The 19,441-nt window shown below is 45.0% G+C and overlaps 1 protein-coding gene across 1 annotated transcript in view; it reads right to left on the minus strand.

Annotated features, from left to right (window-relative positions):
- Positions 1-991: 991 nt before the first annotated feature.
- The window catches only part of CHST13 (carbohydrate sulfotransferase 13), a 52,583-nt gene continuing 34,133 nt past the window's right edge, over positions 992-19,441 (minus strand). The window contains exons 3-4 of the mRNA XM_066246256.1: positions 7,373-7,455; positions 992-2,499 (exon numbers count right to left, since the gene is read on the minus strand). Of these exons, the coding sequence (XP_066102353.1) occupies positions 1,654-2,499; positions 7,373-7,455 (929 nt within the window). The 3' untranslated portion in view covers positions 992-1,653. The remainder of the gene's footprint in view (positions 2,500-7,372; positions 7,456-19,441) is intronic.

Consider the following 19,441-nt stretch of genomic DNA (forward strand, 5'->3'; position numbering starts at 1 on the left):
TCTTGCCTTATTTGAGGCCAGAGGCCAGCTGCTGAAAGGCCCACAGACGTTGGCTGCTGCTGACCCACACTTCGAGGACCTACAGACACAGCATGGGGGAACTCTGAGAGGGGCATCCTGAAGGCCTCAAGCAGATTCCTGAAAAGAAGGGAATGAGGACCAGCCTGAGAAAGGAGAGCACTGTAAGCAGGAGAACAGCATTATCAAAGTCTGAGGTGGGAAGGTGGCTAAGCTGCCAGTCTCTGCCCAGCTCAGCATGGCACTCATGAGTCCCCACCATAGGGTATGGAGGCACCACAGCTGGTCTGGCCTCACCCTGCCAAGCTGCCTTTCTGAGTTGTGTTCTGATTTCAGTTTTTCAAAACCTCAAGCATGCCCTGCCCTGTTCTTTCCAAAGTTCTGGTATTTTTATTTATCAGCCAAGGACACTGAGAAAGGACCCCATATATATAACCAGTCACTAAGGAGACATTCAGTTCCTCCTAAGGGACCCCCATGGCTGGCTGTCTCCCCAAAGCTGGAGGGGTGGATCCTCATTGCCAAGCACCCAACACATGCTGCAACACACACACACACACACACACACACACACACACACACACACACACACGGAAAGTGGCCCAGGGCACAGGGCTTCACTGCACTGCTTTGGGCTTTAATCTCTGGCCCAGGCAGAGTGAAAGGTTAGATTTTCCCCAGGCTGAGACTGTTTTCCCCACAACCCCACAATTTAGCACCTCCCACATGATGCGCTCCCTCCATACCCCTGTCCCCATGTCGCCCCTCACACTTGTGCTGTGCTGTGGAGGTAAGCCAGGCTCTCTACCGATCCTATCTGATTTTCATAAGCACCTGGCATTCTTAGGCCATGTGGCAGCAGGGGACACTGAGGCTCAGAGACTCAGTGAGATGTCAAGATCAGACAGTCCCACACCCCAGAGCAAATGGCAAAATGAAGTGGAAAAACTCCAAACTGTCAGAAAGTAACAAAACACATTTATTTCAATAACATGAGTCCAATAAAACCTGCCTTCATAGTGCACCTTGGGCTCTGTGCACACAAAGGCAACCTAGCATCCTGCCAGACTAAGGTTGGGGTCAAGGCTGGGCCAGCAACAGGAAAGGTGGCCTGCTCTGTGACAGGCAGAGTGAAGGCAGCTCACAGCTGGCTCCTGTGCCATGCCCGTGGACAAGGACAGCCCCAGCCCGTCCTGCAGGGGAGGGCCCGTCTCCTTGGCCAGGACTGCCCTTACCAGAGTGGGTAGGGTGGGAAGGGTAGGCCGCCTTGAGCCAGCATTCTGCTCTGCAGCACCACGGCCAGGATCAGGAACAGAGCTGACAAAAAATGGCCTCTCTGCAAGTTAAAACGCTATGGCCCAGTCTTCACCCACGCAGATTCTAGGGAAGCACCTGCCAGCTAGAGTAGTTAGAGGAAGCAAGCATCAATCCACAGACAGGGCACGTGGTAGGCACAGATGTACAATGCCTGAGAGGGCTGCACCCAAACCCAGCCAGGTGTGGTATCAGCTCAGTCACACACAGTGGTTGTAAGAGTGGGGTTCCCTGGATCCGTCAGCAATGCCCACTCTCGGGCCACCCACCCCTGAGCCTGAAGCCTCGGCAGTGTGCCGGGCCCTGCAGGGGCGCCGCAGGCTAGTGCAGCCGCAGGTAGGCGGGGGCAGAGTAGTTGAAGAGCAGGTAGTCCATCCTGTAGAGGTCAAAGAGGCGCTGCTGGTAGAAGGGGCTGATGTCCTGGAAGAGGCGCACGGCCAGATCGCGCGTGGTGGCGGCCTTGGCCCGGGGCGGTGGCGCTGGGAAGCGCAGACCCGGCGCGCCCACCAGGCCCAGCACGAAGGCCGCATCCTCTGCCAGGGTCTCGAACTTACCCACGACGTCGTAGCGCAGGCGACACGGGTGGCAGAGCGCGTGGGCGCGCTCCCAATGCTCGTTGAAGGGCTCCTCGCGGCGCGTGCGCGGGTCCAGCAGGTAGGCCAGGAACTCGGCGAAGCGCACGTCGTGGCCGCGGGCCAGCGCGTCGGGGCGCGGGCGCGGCCGCAGGCGCCGCACGATGCGCGTGCCGTAGCGGCGCTGGAAGACGGCGCTGGCGGGCCGCGCCAGCTTGTTGTGGTAGGCGGAGGCCAGGCGCTCGAAGGGCTCGCGCACGAACAGGAAGGCCAGGTAGGCGCGCAGGCGCCGGTTGATTTCCGCGGGGCTGAAGTCGGCCAGGGAGCGCAGGCGGCCGGGCGCGTGCGCCTCGGGAGCCGGGATGGCCTGAGGGTCCCCGCCCCCGGGGCGGCTCAGAGCCAGCAGCACGCGCTTCCAGTTGGTGCAGGCCACCTTGGGCACGTAGCAGTAGAGCAGGCCGTGCGTGTCGTCCACCAGCACGTGGCGCAGGTCCTCCGGCTGCAGCAGGCGCTGCCGGCGTGTGTGGCGGCTGCAGGCGCGGCGCAGCAGATCGCGCCGCTGCCGGTGCACCTCAGCCAGGGCCGAGCTTGGACCCTGGGGACGACAGGGTTTGGGGAACGGGCTGCTGCTGGACGTAGGCGGCCAGCAGCCTGTGTGAGCCAGGGCTCAGCAGCAAGTAGGGAACCTGGCCTAGAGCCCCAGAGCTGCCACGCATCACTGTATGATTTGGGGCCTAGGCCTTTGGCCTGGATCTGGATTGGGGGGGAAGGAATCTAACTGCAGAGGCAGGTGGAATGATGTGACTAGTCACTTGTTGGATACTCAGGATTGAGAAGGTCCTGATAACGAATATGACAGGATCAGAGTAAGACTGATAAAGAAGTCTGACTTCAAAAGACTCACCTTGGGAGCAAACTGAATATCTGCTGTTTACGAGAAGTAGTATAGTGTATATAAGAATGGTAGTGATAATCCCATATAAATAGAGTTGAAAATGCAGCCACTTGCAAGCTATTAGGATTTTTTTTTGTTTAATAATAAAACTAGCTAATTCTGTATTTATGAATTAGCATGTTCCTTTGGGTCTTGATTTCTTCACCCACCCAGTCCTCCCCCCAACAGATTCTAATCTCAGTACTTTGGGAGGAAGCTTGCTCTCTCTAAGCCTGTTCCTCTGTGAAACAATAACATCTAGCATTTATCTAGCACTGTTGTGTACCAGGCACCGTGCCGTGCCCTTTATGGCTCTATGAATTAGATAATATTAGGAGCAGTACACTTGGGTGCCGCCCTTCCTACCTACCCTGCTCAGCTATAGCAACACCCAGGCCAGTACCTCCAGCAATTCACCCGCGTTTCTTCAAGTCCTTCCTGCCCTAAACAGGATCTTCACCTCCAAGACTAACCCGACAAACCCCTGCCCCCCTCTTTGGTAGTTTTTTTGTCTAAGATTTCTTAGAAGAAAGTATATTTAATTTCTAAATATTGCATGAAAAACCTTTAGATAATAAGATGAATATTGGTAAGGGTGTGGGAAACCAGAACCCTCATTCATTGCTTGTGAGAAGGTGAAATGGAATGATGTGGAAAGCAGTTTGGCAGCTCCTCAGAAGAGGTAAATGGCCAGCAGTTCCACTCTGAGGTACGAGGTACGTACCCGAGGTAACTTAAAGCATAAGTTACACCCAAACCTGTACACAAATGTTTACAGCACCATTATTCATAATAGCCAAGGAATGGAAACAACCCAAATGCCCATCCATTGGGTGAATAGATAAACAGTATCTATGTGGTCAATCCATACAATGGAATACTATTCAGTTACAAAAAGGAACAAAGTTCTGATACATATGCGAAAACATGGATAAACCCTGAAAACATCGTTCACATTAAGTAAAAGAAGCCAGACCTGCAAGGCCACATGGATGATTCCATTTATATACCGTATTTCCCCATGTATAAGATGCTCCCATGTATGAGACACACACCTTAATTTGGGGGCCCAAAATTTGAAAAAGAATGTATTACATAAAGTTATTGAACTCAAGTTGTATTCATCATAACATTCATACAACTCCTCATCACTGTCAAATGCAAGTAAAAACAAAAACAAAAACAAAAAAACTACAACCACTGTGTAAGACACACCTAGTTATTAGACCCCAGTTTTTTTGGGAAAAGGTGCGTCTTATACATGGGGAAATATGGTACGTGTCCAGAATAAATTCATAGAGACAGAAAGTAAATTGGTGGTTATCATGGACTAGGGGTGGAGAAAATGGAGAGTGACTGCTAATGGGTAGTGGGTTTCTTTTTGGAGTGATGAAAATGTTCTGAAATTAGATGGGGGTGAATTTTGTGGTATGTGAGTTATATCTCAGTTAAGAAAAAGCCTTCATAATGTTTCCATTTCAGAGAAGGCCAAAGCAGCATCTGCAGTCGTGGGACTATCCACGCAGTGCCTGCACGAGGAAATCTGACACTGTGGGAGGGAGTGGGGATAGTGTGGGCAGGCGTGGGCGTGTGTGGATGCGCCTTTACAGGTATCCCACAGACATCCAACATACATTAAGAGCAAAAGCTACAGTAAAGAATGGGACTTAACATGACACACACTTTGGATTTAAAAAGGGTAAGGAAGGAAATAAAACAGTTTCAAAAAAGGATGAATTGTGGGGACTCTCTTTTAGATATATGCTGAAATAATCACAGAATCAACTAGGCTGGGATTTGCTTCAAAATAATACCAGGTAGGAGGGGGACTGGGAGTGTGAAGATGGACAGGAGTTGATCGTTGTTTAGACGGGGTGATAGAAATGTGTGTGTTCATTATACTATTCTCTCTACTTCTGCATATGTTTGAATTTTTCAAAATGAAAAGTTAAAGAGAAGAAGGATAATGTACCTGTAAGTGAGATTTTGAAAAGGAGCATAAGCACATGCTAGAGCATATGATGCTACATACATGCCCAGAACGTGTCTGGAAGGCCTCACAGGGAACTGGGCACTTCCACGGGTACCTGGGGACCAGTGTGAGAAGGAGAGGTGCCCTGCACTGTGCACTCTTTGGGGATGTCGAATGCCCTATAGTGCTTATATCACTTTTTAAAAAGTCTCACTGTGGGGGTGGCTGCCAAGGTCAGCCATGGCTGCAGGGGGTCTGAAGGCACTTGGAGGGTTGCATTCTGAGCCTGTGAGGCACAGTCTGGCTCCCTGTGGGTGCCAGAAGAGGACTGTCCCCAGGGGCTCCACAGCCAAGGTCTGCTTTCAGCTTCCAGATGACCCAGCGTGTTTCCTGTGGCAGGGAATGGTGGCCATCTGTCCACCTGTGAGTCTCCCTGCTCCCTTGCCAGCAGACCCCAACTGTGTTAGACCAGATACCCAGCCTGAGTTACACCTTCATTAAAGGGACAGGTCCAGGGGTGGGCATGTGGTTTGTTTCTGGCCGGGGCAATGTAAGGGGAAGTCTGCTGGATGGCTCCCAGGAAAGACTCCTTCAGGAGAAAAAGTGAGGGCTCCTGAAGGAAGAAAATCCTTTGCCTCACTCCTTCCCCTTCTGCTAATCTGTGAGGAGATATCAGCGCCGGGCTGGCATTCAGCTTACAACCATGAGGCGGCAAGGCTGTGGCAGAAGCCAACATCCACTGGATGTTGGTGGGCAAAGTGTTGCCACTGTCAATGGGGATGCTGCTCTCTGAGTATCTTGAGAAGTACACACAAACTATTCTAATGGCTTAATGTAGTCTCAGTCGGCTTTTATGTTATTTGCAGTCCCCTGAATACCTACATAGTCAATGCTATCTCCAGTTTACAGGTTAAAACACTGAGGCTTAGAGGAAATGAGTTCTCTGGTAGTGAAGCTCCAGCTCAGGTCCCTCAGGACTCAAAAGCCAGAGCTGTGTCTGCTGGCCTGGAGCTGCATCCAGCAGCGACACCTTCATCCTTCCCAGCCTGGCTACACTCAGCTGCTTGGATCTTTAGCCTGGCTTTAGTCTCTGTGACCCCTACGATCTTCTGAGGGTCCTTAGCTTCCCTGTGCCTCAGTCTCCTCATCTGTAAACAGGGATAACAACAGCCACACCTTACAGGGTTGCTGTGAGGACTGAGTTCACTGAACTAGAAAGCCTGGTACACAGTTAGCACTGGTCGGCCAGGGTGTTTTTCTTACTAGTATTTCTCTAGCTGCAAGGTGCTGTTTCCAGGTCTTGACACCCCAAGGTCACTGGGTCCTTAAGATGTGAGGGGTCTGAGCCAGCCCATCTGCCTCTCAAAAGTCTGTGGAGCTAGTGGAACTGGGGACCTGATAAGAGCCTAGCCTGCCCTTGACTCGCTGTGTGGCCCAGAGCAACCCAGTCACCCTCTCTGAACAAAGGCCTGCCTACCTGTAACCCAAGGGCATAGTCCAGATGAGCTCCACGTGCCCCTTCAGTTCAGTCCTTGGGGATTCAGTGAGAAGCCACTTTCCCAAACCCAGTTTGATCATTGTCCCTGGTTTAAAACCTTCCATGGCTCCCTATTATCTTTGCCTTCCCCACTAGACCACCCCAGGCCATTGCCCACCCCTGGTTTGCCTCGCGCCCCTTCTCTCTTCTGCTCACTTCCAGCTACTCTGTCCCTACTGTTTGCTTCCCAGCTCTTCCTCTGCAGGTCCCAGCTGCACTGTCCCTTTCTCAGAGAGGGCCTCTCTCCACTTATCTGGACTAGGACCGTTGTACCACATACTTCCCCTTTAGACATGAATCAGTCACAGGTCAGCGGAAGTGGTGATAAGATAGTATCTTCCCCCCCACTGGAATGTCAGTTGCACAAGGGCAGGAAACCAGCCTATCTTGTGGCCAGCTTCCTGAGCAGTCTGCATACAGTAGGTGCTCAATACTTGCTGCCTGAATCAGTGCCTCTGAGTGTGGCTATTTGGGGGGGGGTAAGCCAGGGGGTATTGCTCTCAGTAGGAAACAACTGTATGTGTTTGGGGCACTGTGTGGTCCTGGTGGGTCCAACAACAGAAGTGAGGTTCATGGCCCAGTAATCCAGTTGGTCCATTGCTTAAGGACATGGCAGGGGGTGCTCCTTCTTGTTTCCCTATTGTAGATGGTACTAAACTTGAGGGTTCACTTAGTTTCTCCCCACTGGCCTGTCAATTCCCTGAGGGTAGGCTAAGTATCTGTTTCACTCTCTTTCATATCCATAACTCAGAAAAGTACCTTGCAGAGTGGGCCAGTCTATTATTATTCAGTAGATGATAGATGGATGAGGGGGAGACAACAGTTAGCTCAGTTTGCCCCCAAAATTTGCCCTTGTCACCTCCCCAGGAATTCTAGTCTCTGAAAAGATCCTGTATTTGCAGAGGATGACTTTCTGTGCCCAGTGCGGGTACCAGACCCATGACAGCTGGTCTACACTGGAGCTCTCAGGTTCCTTTGTCTGGAAGCAAAGGGCAAAGTCCCAGGGTGGATGTCTGTCCACCTACCTGGTCCAAGTCATAGAGCATCTGCAGAGGACTCCTCCTCTTCCCACCAAGCCAGATGGAGCCCAGGGCCCTGTTTTCAGTTTCTGTGGAGCATAAAAAAATAGGGGTGTCATTGCTTCATCAGACGAACTGGTTTTGGCACTAGGAGGCTCAGCCAGCTCATCTAGGGCACCATTAATCCATTTCTGAGACTTAATTCCCCTCCTGTCCCACCTGCCTTGGGATGGGTGGGAAGTTGATGGAGTGTGAAGAAGCACTGACAGGGTGTTAATTGACCAGGGCAGAATGTTATGCTGCTTCCATATTCTACCCTGTAGAGTTGGAGGGTGGCAGGTAGGAGGGGATGAGAGGAAAGGTAGTACCGAGCCCATAGACCTCTGGGAAAGGCCTGACCACTCAACCTCATCTACCTCAATCTGCCCTCATTTCATGCCCCACCCCTACAATCCCCATGACCAAGGATCCCTGGAGGTTCAATTAGCTACCTGTCTGTCCAGAGAGAACTGGGAAGTAGTTGAGGGAGCACAACCTAACTGCAGGTTCTCCATCTCATCCAATGTGGACTCCTACAGCAATCTGTACTTTTATTAGCAGTGTGCTTGCTTCCTCATGGTAGGTAATAGGTTTAGGTGTCTCTCAGACTGGATTTCCCTGAGGGCATAAGTACTATCTGTTTCAGTGCCAAATTCCTCAATCTTCCTAAAACTATCAAAAACACAGCTTGCTAATTTTATTCTTCACTCAAAATGTGTTTTAAAGACTATCTTCTTAAACATATTCAAGTAGTATGAATTAATGATATTTTTAGGACTATAATCAATATAGGTGAGGAAAGGTTCAAGACCTTCTTGATCATATTTTTCTTATATATGATCATGCTTATTAATAAACTAATAAAGTGTAACACAATCTTTACAAAAATCACCAATATTGGAAAATCTTTAGACCAAGAAGAATAAATGAAGACCCAAATTAATAAAAACAAGAATGAAAGAGGACACATTAGTACCAGACCTTATAAAAATAAGAGGGGAATATAAGAGTATAATATGAGGGAGGCAGCAAGATGGTGATGGAGTAGGTGGACATACCAACTTCTACCTCCCAGAACCAAAGAGGGTTACAACTTAATTTTAAGAGCCATCATCTGGAAAAACCAACTTTAGACTAAACTAAGAGGACTCTTTAACCAAGGAACACTGAAGAAGCCACACTGAGACTGGTAGGAAAAGCAGAAATGCTGAGAGGGCTGTCCAGCTCCCAGGAGCAAATGGTAGCCTGGAGAGACTCCTATGGCGAGAAGTGAGCTTAGCGGAGAGGGGAGAGCCCTGGGCCCCAGGAACAAAGCCCCAGCCTGCAGCCCCAGAGCCTAGAAGAAGTGTATGGATAGTATTTAGCTGCAAAACAAGTCAAGATACTGTTTGTGAGAAAGAGACAGATTTCTCAGACCCAGGATTCTTCTTAAAGGGATTACACAGAAAATCTCTTTCACAACCATTCACCCGGGGGATGGGGAGAGATGAGAGGACCGGAGTAGCAGGAAGAGAGTGTAATCTAGGAGGTACAGGGAGAAACACTTTGAGAGACAGCCACCCTAAACCCTGGGCTCAGTCACCCCCCAAAATCTAAAGTGAATATTTCCCCTGGAACTAGCAATACCAGCAAAAGGAAGCAGGACACCAGCCAAAAAAGCTCTTCTGAGGCACTCAGAGCAGAGTTGCTAAGAAGAAGGGAGCCTTCAGGAATATAGTATTGAGTGCTAGGGTCTGAGCTGCATTGCCCCCACCCACACTGCTGAGGGCTTGCAGGAGGGCTGGTGGTGGTGGGACGTGGAAGTGCACTCCCATGGGTGGGGGTGGAAGCCAGGCCAGCCATGACTGAGGCCCAGTTTGAGCTCAGCCTCGCTGGGCAGGGGCGAAGGGAATGCACAAAAGTGGTCTGGGCCAGCTGCAGGGCAGGGCAAACAAGAGTGGTCCTGCCTGCATTCCCACCCACAGGGGAAAGGTGAAAGCCGTGAAACTACAGAGACCCACAGCTGAGCACGGGCGCGCAGCCCCACCTGGCACATGGAGCAGGGGCTTGTGGCCACGCACGTGCACAGCTCCACCTGCAGAGGCGGGGCGAAAGCCAGGGAACAGGCAGAGACCCGCAGCTGAGCAAGAGTATGCAGCCCTGCCCCGTGGTGCTGAGGCTTGCAACCCCGAAAGAGCACACAGGAGCAGCACCACCCATGGGGGTGGGGTGAAGGCCGAGGCCAGCCAAGGCTTGGAGCCCGGGCATGTGAACACAGCCCTTCCTGTGGAGGAGAGCTGGAAACTGCAGCAACAGCCACAGTGGGCTGGGGCAGGCGCCGGCAACGCCCATACCCAAACGCCCAAGGCAGCAGCAGAAGGGGTAGTGGTCCTGCAGACATACCATACCTAGGGAACACAGAGCCCATACCCATTGGACTCCAGTGGCCACACCCTTCTTGTACACAGACAAAATGGGAAGGCAGAGAAATGCAACTAAAATAAATCAAGAGAAATCCCCAGAAAAGGGCTTGAATGAGACAGATATAACCAAATTACAAGGTGCAGAATTTACAATGATGATTGTTAGGATGCTCAAAGATCTTAGAATAACAATAGATGGACATAACAAAAACCTAAATAAAAAAATAGTAAGTATAAAAAAGGACATTGAAATAATAAAAAAGTCAGAAATGACAAATACACTATCAGAAATGAGGACCACAGTTGAAGGAATTAAAAACAGGATGGATGAAGCTGAAGATCAAATCAGCAAGTTAAAGGACAAGATAAACGAAGGCACAGAAGCAGAGCAGCAAAAAGTAAAAAGACTCAAAAAATTCTGAGGGAACTCTAAGAGAGCTCTGTGACAACATGAAGAAAAATAATATCTGCATCATAATATCTGAAAAAGAAGAAAAAGAACAAGGGATAGAGACTTTCTTCAAACAAATCATAGCTAAAAACTTCCCTAAATTGATGCAGGAAAAAGTCACACAAGTTCAAGAAACACAGAGAACTCCATTAAAGAGAAACCCAAAGAAATCTACACCAAGACACATGATAATTAAAATACCAAAGCTAAGAGATAAAGAGAAAATATTAAAAGCTGCTAGAGAAAAAAAGGCTATCACCTACAAAGGAGCCCCCATAAGGATGACATCCAACTTCTCAACAGAAACACTTGAGGCCAGAAGGGAATAGCAAGAAATATTCAAAGTAATGCAGAACAAGAGCCTCCAACCAAGACTATTTTATCCAGCAAGGCTATTATTTAAAATTGAAGGAGAAATAAAAAGCTTCCCAGACAAAAAAATCCCCCAAAACTCGAGGAATTTATTACAACCAAATCAATGCTGCAAGAAATGTTAAGGGGCTGTTTTAAACAGGTCAAAGGGGGAAAACAATATAGCAAAAGAGGAATACAGCTTTAAAGAATAAAATGGCAATAAACAACTACATAGCAATAATAACCTTAAATGTAAATGGATTAAATGGTCCAATCTAAAGACATAGGGTAGCTGCATGGAGAAGAAAACAGGACCCATACATATGCTGTCTATAAGAGACACACCTTAAAACAAAAGATGCACATAAACTGAAGGTAAAAGGATGGAAAAAGATATTTCATGCAAATGGAAATGAAAAAAAGCTGGGGTAGCAATACTTATACCAACCAAAATGGACTTTAAAACAAAGGCTATAGTAAGAGATAAAGAAGGTCACTACATAATGATAAAGAGAGCAATCCAACAGGAAGATATAACCATTATAAATATCTACGTACCTAATATAGGAGCACCTGAATATATAAAGCAGACTTTGATGGATATAAAGGGTGAGATCAACAGCAATATTATAATAGTTGGGGATTTCAATACCACACTAATATCATTAGATACAGCCTCAAGAAAGAAAATTAACAAAGAAACAGCAGACTTAAAGGACACACTAGATCAACTGGATTTAATAGATATCTTCAGAACTATTCACCCTAAAGGAGCAGAATATACATTCTTTTCAAGTGCTCATGGTACATTCGCTAGGATAGACTATATGTTAGGGCATAAAAGTGGTCTCAACAAATTTAAGAAGATTGAAATTGTATCAGGCATTTTCTCTGATGACAATGGCATGAAACTAGAAATCAACCACAACAGAAAAACTGAAAAATACTCAAACACCTGGAAACTAAATAGCATGTTATTAAGTAATGAATGGGTTAATAATGAGATCAAAGAAGAAATAAAAAATTCCTAGAAATTAATGATAATGAGCATACAACAACTCAAAATTTATGTGGCACAGCAAAAGCAGTACTGAGAGGGAAGTTCATTGCATTACAGGCATACCTAAAGAAGCTAGAAAAAGCTCAAATAAACAACTTGACCCTGAATCTAAAAGAACTAGAAGAAGAACAGCAAGTAAAAGCCAGAGGTAGTAGAAGGAAGGAAATAATAAAGATCAGAGCAGAAATAAATGACTTAGAGGCTAAAGAAACAATACAGAGGATCAATGAAACCAGGAGCTGGTTCTTTGAAAAGGTAAACAAGATCAATGAACCTTTAACCAGACTCATCAAGAAAAAAAGAGAGAGGTCTAAAATAAATAAAATTAGAAATGAGAGTGGAGAAATAACAACTGACACACCAGAAATACAAAGGATTATAAGAAAATACTATGAAGAACTGTATGCCAAAAAAAATTAGACATCCTAGGTGAAATGAACAAATTCCTTGAAACATATAATCTTTAAAAAATCAATCTGGAGGAATCAGAAAACCTAAACAGACTGATTGCAACAAATGAGATTGAAACAGTTATCAAAAAACACCCAACAAACAAAAGCCCTGGGCCTGATGGCTTCACAAGTGAATTCTACCAAATATTCAAAGAAGAACTAACTCCTATCCTTCTCAAGCTATTTCAAAAAATTCAAGAGGAAGGAAGACTTCCAAGCTTCTTTTATGAGGCGAGTATAATTCTGATTCCAAAACCAGGCAAAGACAACACAAAGAAAGAAAATTATAGGCCAATATTCCTGATGAATTTAGATGCTAAAATCCTCAACAAAATATTAGCAAACTGGATCCAGCAATAAATGAAGAAAATCATACACCATGATCAAGTGGGATTTATTCTGGGGAGGCCAGGCTGGTACAATATTTGCAAATCAATCAGTGTGATTCATCACATAAACAAAAGGAAGGACAAAAACCACATTATAATTTCAATAGATGCAGAAAAAGCATTTGATAAAGATCCAGCACCCATTCATGATCAAAACTCTCAGCAAAGTGGGAATACAGGGAACATACCTCAAATGATAAAGGCCATCTATGACAAACCCACAGCCAACATCATACTTAATGGGCAAAAATTAAAAGCAATCCCCTTAAGATCAGGAACAAGGCAGGTGTGCCCCCTTTCACCACTCTTATTCAACATAGTTCTGGAAGTCCTAGCCACAGCAATCAGACAAGAAGAAGAAATAAAAGGCATCCAAATTGGAAAAGAAGAAGTAAAACTATCATTATTTGCTGATGATATGATATCGTATATAGAAAACCCTAAAGTCTCAGTCAAAAAACTACTAGCCCTGATAAGTGAATTCAGCAAGGTGGCAGGATATAAAATTAATACTCAGAAATCAGAGGCATTTTTATACACCATCAATGAACTGTCAGAAAGAGAAATTAAGGAAACAATCCCCTTCACTATTGCAACCAAAAAAAATAAATTACCTACGAGTAAATTTAACCAAGGAGATTAAAGACTTGTACTCAGAAAATTATAAAACATTGATAAAAGAAATCAAGGAAGATACAAACAAGTGGAAGCATATACCATGCACATGGTTAGGAAGAATAAACATAATTAAAATGTCTATATTACCCAAAGAAATTTATAAATTTAATGCAATATCAATTAAAATACCAATGACATACTTCAAAGATATAGAACACATATTCCAAAAATTTATATGGAACCAAAAAAGAAAACAAATAGCCTCAGCAATCTTGAAAAGGAAGAATAAAATAGGAGGTATCATACTTCCTGAAATCAGGTTATACTACAAGGCCATTGTGCTCAAAACAGCTTGGTACTGGCATAAGAACAGGCATATATATCAATGGAAAAGAACAGAGAACCCAGAAATAAACCCACACCTTTATAGACAACTGATATTTGACAAAGAGGGTAAGAGCATACAATGGAGCATGCTTCAACAAATGGTGTTGGGCAAATTGGACAGCTACCGGCAAAAAAAAATGAAACTAGACCACCAACTTACACCATTCACAACAATAAAAAAATGGATAAAAGACTTAAATGTAAGCCATGAAACTATAAGCATCTTAGAAGAAAACATAGGCAGTAAGCTCTCCGACATCTCTCGCAGCAATATATTTGCTGATTTATCTCCACGGGGAAGTGATATAAAAGACAGGATAAACAAATGGGACTATATCAAACTAAAAAGCTTCTGCACAGCTAAAGACAATAGAACAGAATAAAAAGACAAATACTACACAATGGGAGAACATATTTGACAATACATCTGATAAGGGGTTAATAACCAAAATTTATAAAGAACTTCTAAAACTCAACACCAGGAAGATAAACAATCCAGTCAAAAAATGGGCAAAAGAAATGAATAGACACTTTTCCAAAGAGGACATACAGATGACCAATAGGCATATGAAAAAATGCTCAACATCACTAATCATTAGAGAAATGCAAATTAAAACCACAATGAGATATCACCTCACACCAGTCAGAATGGCGCTCATCAACAAAACAACACAGAATAAGTGCTGGTGAGGATGTGGAGAAAAGGGAACCCTCCTGCACTGCTGGTGGGAATGCAGACTGGTGCAGCCACTGTGGAAAACAGTATGGAGATTCCTCAAAAAATTAAAAATCGAACTGCCTTTTGACCCACTTTTAGGAATATACCCCAAGAACACCATAGCAGTGTTTCAAAAGGGGAAATGCACCCCCATGTTTATGGCAGCATTGTTCACAATAGCGAAGATCTGGAAACAGCCCAAGTATCCGTCAGTGGACGAGTGGATTAAAAAGCTTTGGTACATTTACACAATGGAATACTATGGGGCCATGAAAAAGAAGGAAATCTTACCTTTTGTGACAACATGGATGGACCTGGAAGGTATTATGTTAAGTGAAATAAGCCAGGCAGAAAAAGAAAAATATCATATGACCTCACTCATTTGAGGAATCCAACAAACAATGTGAACTGAGGAACGGAATTGAGACAGAGGAGGGATCAAAGGGACCAGAAGAAAAGAGGAGAGAGAGATGGGGGATGATAGGATGGGATAAACCTGAAGGGAAGGGGGGACGGCGCTATGGAGAGGGGGGCAAGGGAGATGTTGAGGGGAATACAGGGGGTGGGGGGATGCATTTGGGGCAACTCTAGAATCTATGTAAACACAATAAATTAAAAAGTATAATATGAACAAGAGTAAATGACATAACCTATATGAATTGGAAAATTCCTAGAAAGACACAAATTCCTAAAATTGACTCAAGAAGAAATACAAAATCTCAACAGACTAATGACAAGTAAATAAACTGAATTAGTAATTTTTAAAAGGAAGCCACATTGAGACAGGTGGGGGGGGCAGAGATGTCTGGAGGCATATCTTGGCTGCAGAGGTCCCCAGTGAAAAGTGAAGATGTCCTAGATCCACATCAGTCCTCTTAGCCCAGAGCACCAGTGCTGGGAAGAAGAGTCACCATAAAATCTGGTAGGGACTCTGTTTGGGTGAGACAGAGGGCTGCTGTAGACACAGGCATCCTCTACAAAGGCCCAAGCACAGAACCACTCACTAGCAAACACTTGCCCTAAAACTCCAGAGAAGGGACAGCAGTTAGAAAAGCACCAGGGACATATAGAGCTTCAAGGTGAGAACAAGAGGGGCAGCTCCATGTGGCAGATTCCATTGTTACTTTGTTGAGGCCTTCTCTCACCCCTACACCTGGCAGGAGCTGGCAGGCACTATTGTTCTCTGTTGAGTCCTAAACCCCCTTCCACCAACCTACAGGAGCAGTCTGTAGCCAAATCTGAGTCTCTATCAACCTGCCTGTCAGCACTCAAAACACCCTAGTGATTCTCTAAGACCCCGCCCAGCCAACTCAGGCATCTACCTCTTCTAGCAGCTTTTCCTCACAAGCCACTCTCCTCAGACTGTGCTTAAAACTTTCCTAAAGTTTCTCAAAGGTCCACAAATCAAAAACAAGCATTGGCTTCCCTTGATAAGCCCTATACCTCTTTCTAAGCAGCTCCAATCCTGACACTTGAGGCAGCCAGCCTCATTTCTCAGCATAACCTTTCCCGGGCACCTTCAAACAAAATACAGGAAACTACCAACTGAAGATTACTCTGTAGCTCCTTCCAGGTGGCCCTCTGCCAGACACAGGCAGCAGCTGATCTGGTATGTGTGGGAGCCCCTCCCCAAAGGCTCTAGAACCAACATACCTTGTGTCTGGATTCAGACCACACTAGAGCACCACCCAATAAGCTTCAAAATTGACCCACCCATAGAGGAATTCAGCAGGCATCAGAGCCCCACTAAAAGTGAGTCTTGCTCCATGCAGTCAACACCACACAACAGCTCAACTGCTATAGTCTAAGGTCAGTCCTCACAGCAAGTTAGCGTGAGAGTCGATTCCTCCCACTGATGTGCCAACAAGCAGTCAAGGCTTGACTACAACAGGGGGGCACATACAAACCACTCAAGAAACACACCTGGACCACGTGGCTCAGGTGACTGAGAAGATCGCACCACTGGGCCCCACAGGACACCCATGACATAAAGCCACTCTACCAAGACCAGGAGATGTAGCAGAATTACCTAGTATATAGAAACAGACGCAGGGAGGCAGCCAAAATGAGGAGACAAAGAAACATGTTCCAAATAAAAGGACAGAACAAAACTCCAGAAAAAGAACTAAATAAAATGGAGACAACCTATCTACCAGATGCAGAGTTCAAAACACTCGATCTCAGTGAGAACTTCAACAAAAAGATAGGAGTCATAAAAATTGAGATAGAAAACATTAGAAATAATAAGTCAGAAGTCCTGGCCGGCTGGCTCAGTGGATTGAGTGTCAGCCCAGCCTATGGATGTCCCAGACTCAATTCCCAATCAGGGCACACAGGAGAAGCAATCATCTGCTTCTATCCCCTTCTTTCTCCCCCCTCTCTCCCTCTTCCCCTCCCATAGCCAGTGGTTTGATTGGTTTGAGCCTTGGCCCAGGTGAGGAGGATAGCTCAGTTGATTCTAGCATTGGCCTCAGATGGGGGTTGCCAGGTAATCCCAGTCAGGTCGGATGCCTGATTCTGTCTCACTATCTCCCCTCCTCTCACTTTAAAAAAAAGGAAAAACAAGCACCTGACAAGGCAGTGGTATAGTGGCTAGAGCATCAGACTGGGACTCAGATGACCCAGGTTCAAAACCCCAAGGTCGCTGGCTTGAATACGGGCTCATCTGGCTTGAGCAGGGGTCACTGGCTTAAACATGGGATCATAGACGTGACCCCATGGTCACAAGCTTGAGCCCAAAGGTCACTGGCTTGAAGCCCAAGGTTGCTGGCTTGAGCCCAAGGTTGCTGACTTAAGCAAGGGGTCACAAGCTCAGCTGCAGCCCCCTGGTAAAGGCACATATGAGAAAGCAATCAATGAACAACTAAGGAGCCACAATGAAGAATTGATGCTTCTCATCTCTCTCCCTTCCTGTCTGTCCCTATCTGTCCCCTACCCCCGTTTCTCTCACACAAAAAAATTTTTTTGAAGGAATCAACAATAGTTTAGATGAAGCAGAGGATTGAATCAGCAATTTGGAAGATAAGGTAGCAGAAAATACCCAATCAGAAGAAAACAGAAAAAATAAATTTTTTAAAATGAGAATGGTTTGAGGTGCTTCTGGAACAGCATCAAGTGTAACACTATTTCATCAGAGGGGTAGCAGAAGGAGAAGAGCAAGAGCAAGGTATTGAAAACCTATTGGAAGACATAATGACTAAAAACTTCCCTAACTAGGTAAAAGAAATAGACATGCAAACCCAGAAAGCACAGAGAATCTCAGATAATATGAACTGAAAGAGGATGCCACAGACACATGGTAATGAAAATGCCAAGGGTTAAAGACAAAGAGAGAATCTTAAAAGCATCAAGAGAAAAACAGTTATCTACAGGGGAGTTCCTCTAAGATTGACAGAGAATTATCAACAGAAACATTGCAGGCTAGAAGGGATTGGCACAAAATATTCAAAGTGGTGAACAGCAAGGATCTATAACCAAGATTACTCTACCCAGCAAGGCTATCATTTAAAATTGAAGGAGAGATAAAGAGCTTCTCAGGCAAGAAAAAGCTAAAGGAGTTCCTTGACATAAACCAGTATAACAATAAATGTTAAGAGACTTTTTGAAGAAGGATGAGGAGGAGGAGGAGGAGGAGAAGGGAATCTAAAATATAAATAAAAATATGATAATTACATTCATTCCTATCAATAATTAGTTTAAACATAATGAATTAAATACCCCAATCAAAAGACATGGGGGGCTGTATGGGTAAGAAAACAAGACCCATACATATGCTGCACATAAGTGGCTCACTTCAGATTGACACACACAGGCTGAAAGTAAACAGAAGGAAAAATATATTTTATGTGAATGGAAAGAAACAAAAAAAGCTGGGATAGCAAAACTTATATCAGACAAATAGACTTTAAAATGAAGACTATAACAAGACAGAGAAGGACACTTCATAATGGTAAAGGGGTCAAGCCAACAAGAGAATAAAACACGTGGTAAACATTTATGATTCAACATAGGAGCACCTAAATATATAAAACAAATATTGACTGACATATAAGGAGAGATAGACAGTAATATGGTCATAAGTGAGGACTTTAACACCCGTTGACATAGATCATCCAGACAAAAAACCAACAATGAAAACAGCAGCCTTAAATCACACATTAGACCAAATGGATGTAATCGATATTGTTAGAATATTTCACCCCAAAGCAGCAGAATATACATTCTTTTCAAGCACACATGGAAAGTTTCCAGGACATCTTGGTAGGCCACAAATAAATCAATAAATTTAAGAATATTGAAATCATATCAGGCATCTTCTCTGATCACAATGGTATAAAACTAGAAATCAATTACAAGATGAAAAATGAAAAACACTTGGAGGCTAAATAACATGCTTTGCTGTGCAGGAGGTGCAGTACAGAGTTGCAAGTACTCACGGATGGATTTTAGGGGGAAATTGATTATGATTAATAACAATAAAAAATTATCAAGGCAAAATCAAAAAGGAGTTTAAACTTATTTAACCTAAAGTAGAATAAAGAAAAAGAAATCAGTGAAACAATGAGCTACACAACATCACCAGGCAAAGAAACATCAGCCTGGACTCTAGCTCTATACAACATCACCAGATGAAGAAACATCAGCCTGGGTTACAGAGTAATAGCTAGTTAAAGCAATAGACTAAGAAAAAGAATTATGAGTATGTACAAATCTCACCAAACCATGGAGGAACACATCACCAGACCAGAAGTGTCAGCCTGGGCTCCAAAGTCAGCCACCTGCTATGCACATGATGAGGAAGAGTTGTCTAGAGCTTCAGGGGTGGTCCAAGACCCTACCTTTTTATGGGAAAATTTTAGCTGAAGGCTATTGCATGAAGGCCCTTTATGCATAGCCCATAGGAACAAAGAAAGGTTACCACATTCTGCAATAATTGACTAGGCCAGCAACCAAGTGATTAAGAGCATCCTTCCTGGTTTCCAGGGAAACTACAGTGGGATGTCTCATCCCACCCTGAGTAAATTACAGTCGTTCTTGCAGCCATTTTTGTAAGCATCATTGTTCATCTTCAATTGAGTTCAAATTCATATATTTTTTTTATACACTGTTCCTCCACACATGTTACTAAATAATAAATGAGTTAAGAAGGAAATCAAGATATTCAAATGGTGATGTAAGAGTAATGGCAGTTTGAGAGATACTCCT

Source organism: Saccopteryx bilineata, chromosome 11, assembly GCF_036850765.1.
Source record: "Saccopteryx bilineata isolate mSacBil1 chromosome 11, mSacBil1_pri_phased_curated, whole genome shotgun sequence".
NCBI classification, from domain to species: domain Eukaryota; kingdom Metazoa; phylum Chordata; class Mammalia; order Chiroptera; family Emballonuridae; genus Saccopteryx; species Saccopteryx bilineata.